This window comes from Mesoplodon mirus (assembly GCF_964341445.2).
Source record: "Mesoplodon mirus genome assembly, chromosome: 3".
NCBI classification, from domain to species: domain Eukaryota; kingdom Metazoa; phylum Chordata; class Mammalia; order Artiodactyla; family Ziphiidae; genus Mesoplodon; species Mesoplodon mirus.
In genome coordinates this window covers 124,214,522-124,229,091 of record NC_138978.1, presented here as the reverse complement: position 1 = coordinate 124,229,091, position 14,570 = coordinate 124,214,522, and the positions used below count along the sequence as shown (strand labels likewise).

The 14,570-nt window shown below is 48.3% G+C and overlaps 2 protein-coding genes across 8 annotated transcripts; one reads left to right on the top strand and one right to left on the bottom strand.

The window, feature by feature from the left end:
• The first annotated feature begins 520 nt into the window (after positions 1 to 520).
• On the top strand, positions 521 to 11,352 carry DEDD (death effector domain containing). Of its 4 annotated transcripts, none has more exons than XM_082612847.1 (6): positions 521 to 738; positions 2,458 to 2,490; positions 8,482 to 8,870; positions 9,071 to 9,178; positions 9,487 to 9,633; positions 10,161 to 11,352. In XM_082612847.1, exons 3-6 carry the CDS (start codon positions 8,546 to 8,548, stop codon positions 10,535 to 10,537), a joined length of 957 nt encoding a protein of 318 aa, XP_082468973.1. In that variant the 5' UTR covers positions 521 to 738; positions 2,458 to 2,490; positions 8,482 to 8,545; the 3' UTR covers positions 10,538 to 11,352. The 4 variants fall into 4 exon arrangements, with proteins under 4 accessions (XP_082468973.1, XP_082468976.1, XP_082468974.1 ...); XM_082612848.1 differs by lacking the exon at positions 521 to 738 and adding an exon at positions 844 to 903; XM_082612849.1 differs by lacking the exon at positions 521 to 738 and adding an exon at positions 1,205 to 1,223.
• Positions 11,353 to 11,633: 281 nt separating this feature from the next.
• NIT1 (nitrilase 1) lies at positions 11,634 to 14,557 on the bottom strand. Of its 4 annotated transcripts, none has more exons than XM_082612846.1 (7): positions 14,436 to 14,557; positions 13,838 to 13,936; positions 13,309 to 13,563; positions 13,094 to 13,197; positions 12,748 to 12,881; positions 12,454 to 12,579; positions 11,634 to 12,178 (listed from the first exon to the last, which is right to left on the bottom strand). In XM_082612846.1, the coding sequence occupies exons 3-7, from the start codon at positions 13,551 to 13,553 to the stop codon at positions 11,912 to 11,914; spliced, it is 876 nt and encodes a 291-aa protein (XP_082468972.1). In that variant the 5' UTR covers positions 13,554 to 13,563; positions 13,838 to 13,936; positions 14,436 to 14,557; the 3' UTR covers positions 11,634 to 11,911. The 4 variants fall into 4 exon arrangements, with proteins under 4 accessions (XP_082468972.1, XP_082468970.1, XP_082468969.1 ...); XM_082612844.1 differs by having other exon boundaries at positions 14,467 to 14,548; XM_082612843.1 differs by lacking the exon at positions 14,436 to 14,557 and adding an exon at positions 14,146 to 14,407.
• Positions 14,558 to 14,570: the final 13 nt, after the last annotated feature.

Genomic DNA, 14,570 nt, shown 5'->3' with positions numbered 1-14,570 from the left:
AGGTACCTAGCCCCCCACCCCCAATTCCCAACAGTCCAGTATTCAGCTCAGGCGACACTTCCTTCATGAAGTGGGTGCTCAAAAACCAAATGCTCAAAAAGTGAAATCCGAGAGGGCATCTGAGCAGCACTTTCTGTTCCGGACCCAAGTTTACGGAACGTCCGGGTTACCAGGAAGCTCAGAGCAAAGGTCAAACCCAGATCATGAACCTTCCCCCAAGTTCGCTGGGCAATCCGACCCCCGTAATATTCCGCCCTTATGCGTCATGGCTGCCAGTCGCAGTCTTTCAATGGATCTTGAAGTCGACACCAGACAGCTCCGACCCCACCAACGTTTCCACACTCAAGAACGCAACCCTCTCTCATGCCTTACTATGGCCCTGAAGCCGTCCTGAAGAAAAACTTGCGTTGCCAGCTTGCCCCAAAGCAAGATGGCTGCCAATCTCTATTCTCCGCTACCGAAATGAAGCTATCCACTCCCCGTTTAATGCCGCTGCCAGGCTGCCCTCAACTAGCATGGCTACTCCGGCTCATGCCTCACTATGGTCTCGAAGCCGCCACTAACCGGCCAGGTTCCGGGAGGCGCTGTTCAGGATGCAGCCACCCCCGCCCGCCTCTCCCCTCCCCCACGCCCGCGGCGGCGGCGGCGGCGGCTGGAGCCCGGATGCGGCACCGTGAGACAGGCCCGGGAGAGCGGCGCGGATGGATCCAACATGGCGGCGCCGAGCCTGAGCCGAGAGTGAGGCGGCGGGGCGGCCGGAGTGGGGAGGGGGAGTCGAGCGGGACGGGGCGGGGCGGGGCCGGGCGGGGCCGCAAAGGGCTTGGGGAAGGAAAGTGGAGGGGGAGGCGGTGGCGACGTCTAGCCTGAGAACCTGAAGAGAGGGAGGTGACGGGACGCTGCAAGGTGGGGGAGGGGAGCGGCCAAGGGGGGCGTGCGGGGGAGGTGGCAACTGTGGGAGAGGGCAGGGTCGAGGCGGAGGAGTGGGGCAGGGGAGGGGCGTAAACAAGGGCCGAGGCTGGACCAGGCTAGGGGTATTAGAGAGGCCGAGGTGGGGAGTGGGGCTGCGGTCCCGCCCGGCTGAGGGGGTAGGAACGGGAAGGGGGGGCCGAGGGTGTGAAGGGGAAGGGGGCTTGTGGCATGTGGTTGGAAGAAGGACTGGACTCTTGTAAGGGGTGTTGTGGAGAGGTGGGAAAAGGTGAAGATTGGATTTGAGACGTTTGGGGGTAGGTTCTGAAAGTGTTAAATTGGAGGTGGGAGGGGGAAGGGCCTAGGGGAGAATTTGGGTGGAAAAGGAGAGGACGGAGGTTTGGGGAATGGAGAGCGTGTCGGTGTGACGAGGTAATGGAGAAAGTGAGAGACTAGGAGGAAAGTTTGGGAGGAAGGGGAATGGGATGGGAGATAGGACAGTGTAGCTGCACGAGTGATAGAGGTTCAGGGGTTTCCCTTTCCCCTGTAGAAAGGAAGAGAGAGCAGAGTTAAGCACATCAGTTACAGCCAATTCTAATTGCCAGGCCTTTAGCTTTTACTAGGGTGGGAAGGGCAGAAGGGAATGGTCATGTGGATTTGGAGAATTGGGGTTGGATGAGGGTTCAACTGGATTTCCAAAAGCTGCCTAGCTTACTGCTCCCTTGTTTTTCCTGGTTAAAAAAAGAAGAGAAAATGGGGAGCCTGGTATCGCTGGAATGTGGAAGGAGTAAAGGACTTTTCTAGTTTTAAACAATTAGCAATGCCAGAATGGGGAAACAGCCATGCTATGTTGGAACGCTGTTTGCAGGGAACAGAAAACACAGGATGGTGTGTGTCTAGGCAGCCATGCTAATTAAATGAGTGCTTTCGTTTCCAGACCCTTCTTTTGCTGTTTAAGTGCTAGGAGCGGGGGTCAGTATCCATACCTAAAAGATGTTCCCTGGTGAAATGTAGATGTTTGACTGGATGCTGCCCCAGTGGATATTTTGTTCTCACTGTGTGTGAGAATTTGGAGGATAGTTCTGGTCTCATAAGTGAAGTAATGGAAAGAAAGTGCCTTCTTTGACTGTAACCACTTTCCTCCTAGTTCATCTAAAGATGAAAGTCAATGTTAATACTGTAACAAAGTAGGTGAGCCTCATAAGGAGTTGAGGAGTCAGGTGAGGTGTCAGAGGATAATTGGTTTTCCCACAAGTTGTTGAATTTGGGACCTTTCTTGCCCTAAGCCACTGAGACTGGAAATTCTTGGAGTTGGTATTGTGTTGTGAATTGGGTAATAGAAGGTTAGGGAAGCCTGGGCACTTTGATGGGAGTGAGTTCTCTCATTTAGCTTGGAGTGGATCATTTCAATTTAAATGGCTTTAGGCTTGTCTGTATATTTTTGCAGCTGAGATTGACTACCTCTTTGAGGTTTCAAAATAAAGCTTGAAAATTGACGCTTCCCCCTCTTATTTGTTTTTGCTTTGCTGCTGGCTTTGAACCTTGTGCTAGGAAGAGACCTGGGAAATTAAGTTTCTTGCAGAGGTAAGTCTGGAACTTTTTATTGTTTTCAAACAATGGAAGGGAATGGAAATGGCATGAAATGGAAATGGCATATTGGGAGTTGAGCTCAGTAATGGGGTAGCTGACAGGGAAAATGGGTTTTCAGTGTGTAAGATCTGTTGCAGTCATTGTCCCTTTGGGTCACTGGAGATTGGTAGGAGGGAAAGAACAGAAATTAGGTGTCTTAGGGCAAGACTCCAGCCTTGTTTTGTTATTATCTAGCCTTCGTGGTCAGCTCTGAGAGAAACATTTTTTTTTTTTGCGGTACGCGGGCCTCTCACTGTTGTGGCCTCTTCCGTTGCGGAGCACAGGCTTCGGACGCGCAGGCTCAGCGGCCATGGCTCACGGGCCCAGCCGCTCCGCGGCATGTGGGATCTTCCCGGACCGGGGCACGAACCCGCGTCCCCTGCATCGGCAGGCGGACTCTCCACCACTGCGCCACCAGGGAAGCCCTGAGAGAAACATTTTTAAACATATGGAACTTTGTACTCTAGTACAGTGTATACTAAATGTTGCCCTTGGAGGGTTGCTGAGGCACCTGCCCTGGGAAGGCTTTTCCTCTAGCTTACTCTTTCTCCTAGTTGTTCTGGAATCTTCATTTTGAAAACACAGTTTGTAATTCTGACTTCCAGATATTTGGTTACATTTTCTTGGTCCTACCAGCAAGAAGGCTCTTTATGTAGTCGTCTTAGTCATCTTTAAGGTTTTCCTTGTCCTTTACATTTCAGGTTTCAAGACATCACTCTTTTTTAGATTTTTCACGTGACTTTCCCTCTCACAGGGCTTCTGAGAGAGTCAGATACCTCTAGTTCTTTTGGGATGAAACTAGACTGTTGTTTTCATTTCAAGGCATCACTCTTTATTTCTTCCACATGACTTCTAAGGGCTTCTGAGAGAATCAAGTACCTCAAAAAATACAGATCTCATCCCTGGTTGGGATGAGACTAGACTTTGCATGGAAGTAGAAATCTAATAGATAACGATTAGTCAAGAGGAAGTCCTGTAGATACATATAGATTGTTTATTGGCCCTTGGCTGGCTTGGACCTCCCAAAAGAAAACGAACAACAAAAAATCCTGCAGCTCCAGGAAATGCAGCAATCATCAGAATAAAGAATTAGTCTTGGGAACCTATTAAGGGTGATCCATATACGTTAGGCTCTCAAATAGACCCAAATCAACCAGCAGGATCAGGACTCTTGTTTACTGGAGTGTTTGTCTCTTGGTGTCTGGCAATGTTTCAAGCACCAAGATTCTGAAGTTCTTTCTAGTCTTCAGTTTTAGAGGGGGTATATTCTCCTCACTGCTCTGATACTTTTCACCTAGGATCTCTGTAATTTAAGCTGAGTTCCTTCGATTCACTGCCACAGAAAGCTGAGTATATTTTGGTTTAAGAGGAAGTTGGCCACGTTCTTTTAGTGCTGAAGTTAGATCCTTGGAACCCCCATCTGGATTGCTGAGTGAGTGAACTCACCATCCTAGATGATAATTAAGTGGGGAGGGCTGCCTATTAGTCTGCATGCCAGCCTCCTGACATTTCTCCCAAGGACAAGCATGGCCTTGGGAAACTTCTGCCTCTTCTGCATTTTGCTTCATTGCATAAGCAGTATAAGTCTGATCAGCGGCCTAACAAGGAAGGGTCTGCTTTTGGTCTAGTTTTGGGACTTTAAAGATGGCTGCAAGGTTTAAGTGCAGGATCCTTTCTGTCTGTCTTGCAGAGGATGGCATTTCTCTGATCTGCACAGAAATTTAGATTGAACTAGGTCAAATTAGACCTCCTGGGATGGGGCGGAAGGGAGTGTAGTCCTGTCACCTGCTGTTCACCTAAATGGCAACAGCAGGTGATAGACAAGCCAAGGTTGGAGTGGGATGGAACTCTTAAGTTAAGTGAGTCTTTGTCTGACTGGCTTTTCTTCTGGAATATTGTTTGATGGGTTTGGGTTGGAGGGACCAAATTACTTCCTTTTCCAGATATAGGATGGAAGCGACATGCTGTCTCTCCTTTTGACCCTTCATCATGCTCCATCTAGAATAGGATTTCTCATCTTTAGCATTATTGACATTTTGGGCCAGATAATTCTTTGTTTTAAGAGGCCGTCCTGTGCATTATAGGATGTTTAGCATCATCCATCGCATTTACTCACTGTACGCCAGTAGCACCCTCCCAGTCATGACAATCTAAAATGACTCCAGACATCGCTGAATTCCCCTGCAGGGCAAATCGCCCCTGGTTGAGAACCACTGACCTAGAAGCTCTGATAATTCCTGTCACTTTGATCCAGCCTAGGATCTACGACTTAACGGTGGCTGTTTTTTCCTCAAATCTGGGGAGTTAACCCTCAGGATTGAAACCTATTGTAGAATTGCATCCATTGATACATAATTAGGACCACAGTGCTTTCCTGTATTCTGCTTCATTTTCCAGTGACCAGGTATGTGGGGACAATATTTCCTAATTTCCTGGGGTTTATAGTCAGGACACTTTGAATTAGGGAGTTCTGAAGCAGCCTGCTCTTCTGATTGGTTGAATGTGAAACCTGCCCATCTGTTTTTTATGGGACCCACATAATGAACAGCTGGCCAAGGGGAACAGGTGGGATAGGGAACAAGGAGAAGTTGTAGGGGCTCTAAGGAGACTCAGTTTTCTCATGTTACCTGCTATGAGCAAGAAGTTGTTTTCCTTCAGTCCCCTCTGTTTGTAGCCGGTGACTGCAGCAGGTGAAACAAGAGAGGAAGAGACAAGGAAAACCAGTCAATAGTTGAATTGCTATTTTCCCTGTTGTTTCCCATGCTTTGGGTGGGACATCTGGGCTCTCATAACTAGATACGGGCTATATTTCCTGTCCACATATCTGAACCCACGGTATGGGGCTAGGTGATTACAGGGTGGCCCTCCCCTTTTCTTATTTGTTTATTTATTTATTTTTGGCTGTGTTGGGTCTTCATTGCTGCGCACAGGCTTTCTTTTGTTGCGTCAGGCGGGGGCTGCTCTTCGTAGCAGTGCGCGGGCTTCTCACTGCAGCGGCTTCTCTTGTTGGGGAGCACGGGTTCTAGGCACGTGGGCTCAGTAGTTGTGGCTCGCGGGCTCTAGAGCGCAGGCTCAGTAGTTGAGGCGCACGGGCTTAGTTGCTCTGCAGCATGTGGGATCTTCCCGGACCAGGGCTCGAACCCATGTCTCCTGCATTAGCAGGTGGATTCTTAACCACTGCGCCACCAGGGAAGCCCTCCCCTTTTCTTAAGGGTATGAGTCTCTGTGCTTCCGTTTCAGGATTAAAGGAGAGAACCAGGTCCTACTTGCTCTTCAATTTTCTGAGTCCCCAACAGCTTGACTTTTCTGAAGTAGTTTATAATTTTATTCTCTTTCTAACCTAGCCTCAGTTTCTTGGAGTATAAAATGGACAGAACGGCCTGTCTCGCTGTTGAGTAGGGTGCTATGGTATGGGTAGTTTTGCAGTGTGGGGGAGGCTATAGCCAGTTAAGAGTATATGCATGATACCTGAGTTGCATGTACTTTTAATTGGGTCCTCTCACTCTTGGATTTTTGTGAGTTTTTTTCTTAATTGGTGTTGCTTGTGGTGATCTCTTGGAGATTCATTTCAGTTCAACAACAGGTTACTCCTACTATATGCCAGCCTCCATCCACTGCTAGGCACTAGACACATAAAGATGAATATGACCTAGGCTCTCTACATGAGTCGCTTAAGATCTAATAGAATAATAAATACACAAATAATTTTAGTACACTTCGATAAATGGTTTAAGGGAAATATGTACAGTGTTCCATAGGATCACAGAAAAGGACTACTTATACCAGCATGGGGGTGTAGAGAATGAATTTGAAGATGGCATCTGAGCTGATTCTTAAAGGATGAGTAGGAGTTAACCATCTGAAAAAGGGTGGTAATGGGGGGTGTGGAAGAGAAGGGAGAGGGGCATTCAGGCAAAGAGACTAGTCTGAAGAAAGTTACAGAGAAATGAATTGTATGATGTATGTGAACTATAAACAAACGGATAATGTTAGAGAATAAAAAGTGAGTTATGAGGTTGGCAAAGTAGGCAAGGCCTGATCTTGGAAGGTTTGGTGTGTTGGGTAAGGAGTCTGGAGTGTTCTTATTGGTGAGGAGGGGACTGTAGCGAGGTCTTAAGCCAAAAAGTGATGTGGTCAATTGTGCATTTTAGATAATTCAGCTGGACGTGGGGGATTGATTTAGGCAGGTTAGGGTTGGTGGCTGCAACAGCCTTAGAGAGGCTGTTGCAGTAATCCAGGTGAGAGATTACTGGGGCCTGAACCAGCATGGTGGTGGTAGAAGTGGAAGGGTGAGGCAGATTTAAGAAATAGAAAGTAGCATCAACAGGAATTTATAATTGATTGGGTGATTGGAGGTTGTGGTCAGATGGTGGAGCAGTACTGGGTGGTACTCCCTGCCAGGGCAGTAAATATGAGTGGCTAGAGAGGAGGTGAAAGTTGTTGGACTTGAGGATTGGTTATTGGCTGGGTCACTGATATTACCCAGAATGATGGAGGAAATTTGTGAATTAAATGCCAAAATATATAATAAATGTAGGACTGGGATTGGTCATTGACAAGGGATTGGTAAATGACAACCATGAGGAAAGGTTAGAAGGTGACATATCCAAATGGTGTGTGAACATCAGGCGAGTACAGGTGGCATAGGAGACTTACAAGAATGCTCAACCTAGGAGCTTAGTGATGTTTGTTGTTTTAAATCCATGAGTTTTGGTGGATATTTAATTAACTTTCTTAGCATTTATTCTCCTGGACTTGGTTTGATTGTAGGAAAAATGAGGTTAGGTTTGTGGAGGGATGAGTCTGGGCTGCAGAGGCCAAGGATGCTTATCTCTGAAATCTCTTAACCATTTAGATAAGTTTTACAGTGATTTCACATGCATCTTCTCATTGGATTCTTAACTCCGAGGAGTAGTTTCTTTCATCCCTGTTTTCTAGATGGGGACAGTAAGACTTTCAAGTTAAGTGACTTAAGGTCACACAGCTACACAGTTTGTTAATGACATAGGCAGAATTTTTTTTTTAAGTCCCAGTTTTCTTTTTTCTATTTAGTTATTTATGGCTGCGCTGGGTCTTCGTTGCTGCACATGGTCTTTTTCTCTAGCTGCGGCAAGCAGGGGCTACTCTTTGTTGTGGTGCGCGGACTTCATTTTGGTGGCTTCTCTTGTTGTGGAGCACGGGCTCTAGACGTGTGGGCTTCAGTTGTTGGAGCTCGCAGGCTTAGTTGCTCCGCGGCATGTGGGATCTTCCTGGACCAGGGATCGAACCTGTGTCCCTTGCATTGGCGGGCGGATTCTTAACCACTGCACCACCAGGGAAGTCCTGAAATAGGCAGAATTAAAACTAGTTCTAACCCTAAAGGCTTTCAGTTTCCCTGTTGTCAGCCCCTAAGTTCATCTGATGCAGCTTCTATATTAGAATTTAGACTGAATTCTCTACTTCTCCTCATTTCACCTACATTTAAGGGATGAATTGATTGGGGGTGCTGGCAGGGAGAGCACAAGGGACCAAAAGCAGTATTTTGGAGGCCAGAGGAACAATTGGGGTAATATTTAATAGAAAATTCTGCTGAATATGTAGTGCTAAAATTGCAGTTAACAAGTCTTACTTAGCAGAAGTTACTATCTTTCTCCAGTAGGATATGGACTTAGGGCAGCATCTGTTGGATATACAGAGCTCTAGGCTGTATTTTATAAGTACTTTGTAGGGACTTCCCTGGCAGTCCAGCAGTTACGACTCCGTGCTTCCAATGCAAGGGTCGGGGAACTAAGATCCCACATGCCGCGTGGTGCAGTCAAAAAAAAAAAAAAAAAACTTTGTAAAAGTTAGTAAACGCTTATTAAGCACTACACTGTGCCAAGCATTGTGTTGGGCTCTGGGAATATAGGAATGGATGACTAATTCCTGCCATTGAGTGGTTCACAGGTTCTTTCCTTTTCCTTATAGTATAGTGGGGATTGCAGCTGCTGAGCAGGGATTCTGGAAAGCATTGTGCACCTGAGCCCCCAGCATGGCGGGCCTAAAGCGGAGGGCAAGCCAGGTGTGGCCCGAAGAGCATGGTGAGCAAGAGCACGGGCTGTATAGCCTGCATCGCATGTTTGACATCGTGGGCACCCACCTGACACACAGAGACGTACGAGTTCTTTCCTTCCTCTTTGTTGATGTCATTGATGACCACGAGCGTGGCCTCATCCGAAATGGACGTGACTTCTTCTTGGCGCTGGAGCGCCAGGGCCGCTGTGATGAGAGTAACTTTCGCCAGGTGCTGCAGCTGCTGCGCATCATCACCCGCCATGACCTGCTGCCCTACGTCACCCTCAAGAGGAGACGGGCTGGTGAGGGTGCATTGGGGGCTGGGGACACTGGAATCAGGGAAGAGCTGTGGGCGGCCTTGTGTGAGCAGCATGGGAGGCCAAGCAGAAGGAGGCATTGACGCTGGGGAGTACTGAGGAGAATAGGTTATGAGGCCCATTGGAGGGTTGGACTAGAAGGGAAGGGTGTATCTTTTCCTGAGTGAATCCCTCTCCCCCTACAGTGTGCCCTGATCTTGTAGACAAATATCTGGAAGAGACATCAATTCGCTACGTGACACCCAGAGCCCTCAGCGATCCAGAACCGAGGCCTCCCCACCCCCCTAAAACAGGTGAGACAATATTAACTCCCCCTAATTTCCATAATCAAGAAAGAGGACACTGGACCCATCTTTTCCCAGTTTTGCCAGCCTAAATGAAAGGACAGTGTTCCCCCGCCATGTCTGGCCCCCCCCAAATCAGATGAGGTGTTAATGCTTCATCTGGGCCCTGTAATTGTTCCCACATTGTGTCCACCTTTCAGGTCACATTATTGATACTGCTTTTAATGCTAAGTCTAAATGATCCTTCCCCATTCCAAGTGAAGTGTTTGAATTTCTGCTTTTACCCTACTATGTCTCCCTTTTTACCCTCTGGTCAGTGCCTCCCCACTATCCTGTGGTGTGCTGCCCCACTTCGGGCCCTCAGATGTGTAGCAAGCGGCCAGCTCGAGGGAGAGCCACACTTGGGAGCCAGCGAAAACGCCGGAAGTCAGTGACACCAGATCCCAAGGAAAAGCAGACATGCGGTGAGGAAGTTCAAGGGTTCTAGAGGTAGAGTAGACTTGAAGGGAAATACAAAGAACTGCTGGAATACTGGGCAGTTATTCTATTCAGTGTAAAGGCTCCGTTTGATTGCTGTTGCCAAGTGAGATTGAATGGTATAGTCTCTGGGAGGAGGACTCCTCTACCTTTGTGGCAGAGTATATTTCAACTCTTTCTAGGTAATACTAGATGAAAGGGATGCTGTTATGACATCCTTATTGTAGGATGACCCAAGTCATGATAGAGTATTAAAGTGAAATTCTGTGTCTGTTAATTAGGAAAATATCTCCTAGAATCAAGGTGCTACTTGTGAGTGATGGAAGTAATCTGACCTGGGCACCTCTTGAGTTCAGGCAAGGATTTCGGAGGTACATATAAAAGAACTAGTCCTGGGAAGAGGTAGAGAAGCTGTCAAGTGATGTTCCCAAGTTTGCTACTCTGCTCTTCTATTCAACCTTTCAAACTTGGGTGTAAACTGCAACCTCTTCTGCATATCTTCTTTTCCCCACAGACATCAGACTGCGGGTTCGGGCTGAATACTGCCAGCATGAGACTGCTCTGCAGGGCAACGTCTTCTCTAACAAGCAGGACCCACTTGAGCGCCAGTTTGAGCGCTTTAACCAGGCCAACACCATCCTCAAGTCCCGGGACCTGGGCTCCATCATCTGTGACATCAAGTTCTCTGAGCTCACCTACCTCGACGCATTCTGGCGCGACTATATCAATGGCTCGTTACTAGAGGCACTTAAAGGTGTCTTCATCACAGACTCCCTCAAGCAGGCTGTGGGCCATGAGGCCATCAAGCTGCTGGTGAACGTGGATGAGGAGGACTATGAGCTGGGCCGACAGAAACTCCTGAGGAACTTGATGCTGCAAGCATTGCCCTGACCTTTTCCCCCTTCTCACTTCTCTGGGGACTTCTCACCACCCACCTCTGGAGCTTACATACCGTTCTGGGGTTTGTTCTCTACCCTTCCAACCAATCACACCCCTGCCTTTTTTTTTTTAAAGGAAAAGACAAATGAAAAATGGAAGTGGTGTTCCCCACCCCTCCCTGCACCCATGTGCCTGGGCTTCCCTTTGTTTCCCTTTTCCACTTACCCCCCTCATGTGTGTCTCTACAGCCACCTTGCCACTGAGCCATAAGACAAATGTATAGGGAGAAGCAAAGTCTATAGAACATAGTCTTTGTAAGGAATTGAAGTGATCACTGCTTTTGGGTGCATTGAGGGGTTATCAGTACTTCTGGCTTTATGAGGGCTCTTAAATTTTGTCTGAGAAACCAAAGGGCTGTCTGTAGGGAGCTGTGTGGAAGGTGGGACTCTGAAGTGTATTTTGGAAATTAATCACCACCCTCTCCCAAATTATAGAATTTTTAAAAAACAAAGAAGCTGTGGCCCTTTCCACTCTCTCCTGGCCTCTGGTGCTGCTCCTCTCTGCCTCGTTACTCCATTCCATGGCTTGAAATCTCGGCCTGGTGTGGCTCCTTTCTTTTCCCTCTTTGTCAAACCCTCTTCAAAGGAGTAATAGGTAAGCGGACTAGGTCAGCCTAGTCACCCTCCCAACTGTGGTGTGTGTGTACACACATACACAGGGTGGATGGAGAAGAGGTTGCTGATTAAAATGCACTCCCCCTAAAAAGGGGAAGGGGGAGTGTGACACTTCCTTTCCATGTTCAAGTGAAAATAAATATGTACCCTGCAGCCCTTTTCCCCTTTGCTTTCTTCTGGCTTGGGCAAAGGGCATCATAGGTGAAAGTGAAATGATTCAATATCAATTCCTTTCTTCTTTTTCTTTCCCCATCCTCTACCCCCACTCCCACCCCCAAGCTTGGGAGCATGGGGTTGGGACATGCACTGCGTGTTGCACTTTTATTTAGATAGGGAGGCATGTTGAATGAGTCAGGAGGCCTAGAACTGGAGCCTAGTCCAGCTGGTACAATACCACCTCCCCTTTCGGCTCCCAAAAGAGATATCCAGACACAGACTTTATGATGATTATATTTTTTTCATTGCCAGTGCTGCTCAGCCCTCAGCATAACTTCAGTTTTCATGAAATAAACAGTGACTATATAAAATTCCACCTTTCTGAAACTGAAATCTGAGCTCAGGTCAAAGTTTCTTCTTTCCCAAGAAGCTGAGCCTGTGTTCCAGCAAGAGAGAAAAGGTTCTCCAAGTGAGGGGAGCTGCACCTGGGTCCTGCCTACAAGTCACAGCAACACCAGCTCACAATGGGGGTCTCAACGGACAGAAGTCAAAAGTCTTAAGACAGTGGGTGACCCAGATGGCCATAGAGTTCAGGCCTACGATGCTGGAACACGGGCAGGTGTTGGCGCAACCGTCGCAGATAACTGAGGTCAATTCGGGCAAGGCAGAGGCCTGGTCCTTCAGAGCAGCGGGCCACCACTGTTCCCCAGGGATCTACCACCATGCTATGGCCATAACTTGCTCTCTTCTCATGGTGGCGTCCACACTGTGCTGCCGCCACTACGTAACACTGGCTTTCAATGGCACGGGCCCGCAGCAACACCTGGGGATGGAGGAGATGGGCGTTCACTTAAGTACAGGTAGCAGCTAGTAGGGAAGTGATAGGCCATGGAAATTACAGGCCAATCTATCCACTGTGACCATTCTGATAATTGCCTATGAATGATTTACTATGTTAACTATTCTGAGAGGCAACAATCTGGGGAAATGAATTTTCCCACTAGGTGGGAAGGAGAAGAAAATCTTTTAACTGGTAGAGCCAAGGGTGGAGAATGAGGTAAGAGAAAGCCCTTATGTTCTAAAGAGGTGTCCTCTTACCTCCCAATGGGCTGGGCCTGTAACAGATCCAAACGCTGAAGGGTAGGTAAGTATTTCTGCTCCAGCCTGAACCAATGCCAGAGAGAGTTCAGGGAACCGCATGTCATAGCAGATAGCTAGACCAATCTGGAATGAAAATAGTCTATTTAGTCCCCCACCCTGTTTTTCACAGCATCTGGTCATAACCCCGCTACTCCACTCCTTAGGGCTTTCTATCCTCTACTACCACTTCAAAATATTCCTATTCCCCTCCCTCTTGTTCCTCTCCCACCCTCATCCTTTCACAACTCTCACCTTGCCTGCTGGTGTGCTGATAGGAGACTCAAGACTGGGCCCAGGTATGGTAGAGTTGCTTTCATGCATAGGCCCCTGCCCTGGAATCTCTACGTCACACAGATGCGTCTTCCTATACGTGGCCACTACTGACCCTTGAGTAAGAGGGAGAAAGAGTACTCAGTGCTGGTGCTCTAGAAGCCCAGCTTAGTTCCTCTCCTCCCAAAGAGGAGATAGCTTATAGGCTAGCGACAGAAATACAAACGCCCCTAAAACCCTTGGCCAAGGAAACAGAGTTGAGAAACAACACAGAATTCTGGAGAATCTTAGATAGAAGAGCCTGAGAAGAGGCAGGCTGAAGTCTCACCCTTGTTGTTCAGAATCACATGACAATTGTAGATTTTCTGAGTCTGCTCCCAGTCTTCGCCACGCTCATGGAAACCACCCAAGGACAGCCAGAGTCCACATTCCCTGAGGGGGAGGGGACACTGACAACTCTTCTCAAGGCTCTACCCTCATATCTGGCAATCCTGGGACATTACCCAGAAAGAAACTACCTCTTCCTCCCCCTTTCCCTGATACCTGGCAAGCTGGGTATATTCTCCCAAAAGGTTCCCACCCAGTGGCTCAGACAGGTGAAGCGTCTCTTCAGGGTTCCGTGCAATGAAGTCAAATGCCTCAGGCAGGAAAGCCAGACAAGCGCCCAGTCTGGCAGCCTCCCGAATCAGCTCAGCACACGTTATAAAGTTCTGCTCCTTGTCTGGTGTCGATGTTACCTGGCACACAGCCACCAGGGGTAGTTCCCAGGAGGAAGAGGAGACAGCCATGGCTCTGAGGCTGTGAATGGCACAGGCAGGACTCAGACTGACTAGCATGGGGAAACCCAAGTTTAATGATAAGAGGCTAAAATGGGGAGGCGGGGAGGCAGGAAGGCTGGACTTTCCTTTGAATCTGCTCTTACAGGGCACAGTGCCCCATGGCACAATGACCCACTGATCAAATGTTCTGTGATGGTTGGCACCCCAGTGTTTCCCACCATCCATACATTTAACAAACATTTATTGAGCATCTACTATGTGCCAGGCACTGAGAACACAACAAAACATGTTACCTGGGCTGAGCACAAAGTACTGAGAGTCGAGGTATCCGGAGTCCAGGACACAAAAGAAGGGACAGGAGCTGGTGAGGAGGCCTGATGATGAAGCCCAACCTGAAGAAGGTGAGAAATCAGGACACCAACCCCACTCTCAAGCAATAAATTTCTAAGATCCTCTGACTTCTCTCGTCATGCTGTGAAGCTGAATCAGGGCCCCGCCTGTAAAACCCCCCAAGTCTTCAAAACACTCTGTACCATAAGTAATTATGGGCTACAGAAGAGCTCATAAAGTGGGAAGATGGAGGAAAGGGCTTTGATCTCACATTAACTTGAAGCCTCTTTCCTCAGTCAAATGTTTCCGCAGTTCACAAGTCATCTCCAAGATACTTCCTTGGTTTTCCCAGCCTCTGTTCTCGACTGTGCACCTGCACAGTTTTATTGACGCAAAGCATATTTCCCCCACCAGAGTCTCTGAGGAGAAGTTCACCCTTCCTCGTTCCTCATCACCCAGGGCCCAACCCGCGCCCCACTCTCCAGTTAACCCGTCCTTCCCCGCCTCTCCCAGGGGCAGCGTCTCTGTTGCACAAGTTAAAGCATGGCAGGTGAGAGTCACCGCAGCGGTTGGGATAGGTAGTAGGTCCTACATGAAGATACGGCCAAAAACGATTCGCAGGATCCGAACCGAAGAGCGGCCAGGAGGTGGGGGAGCCAGGGGCGAGAGGGCGGTAACTCCGAGACCGGACGTGAC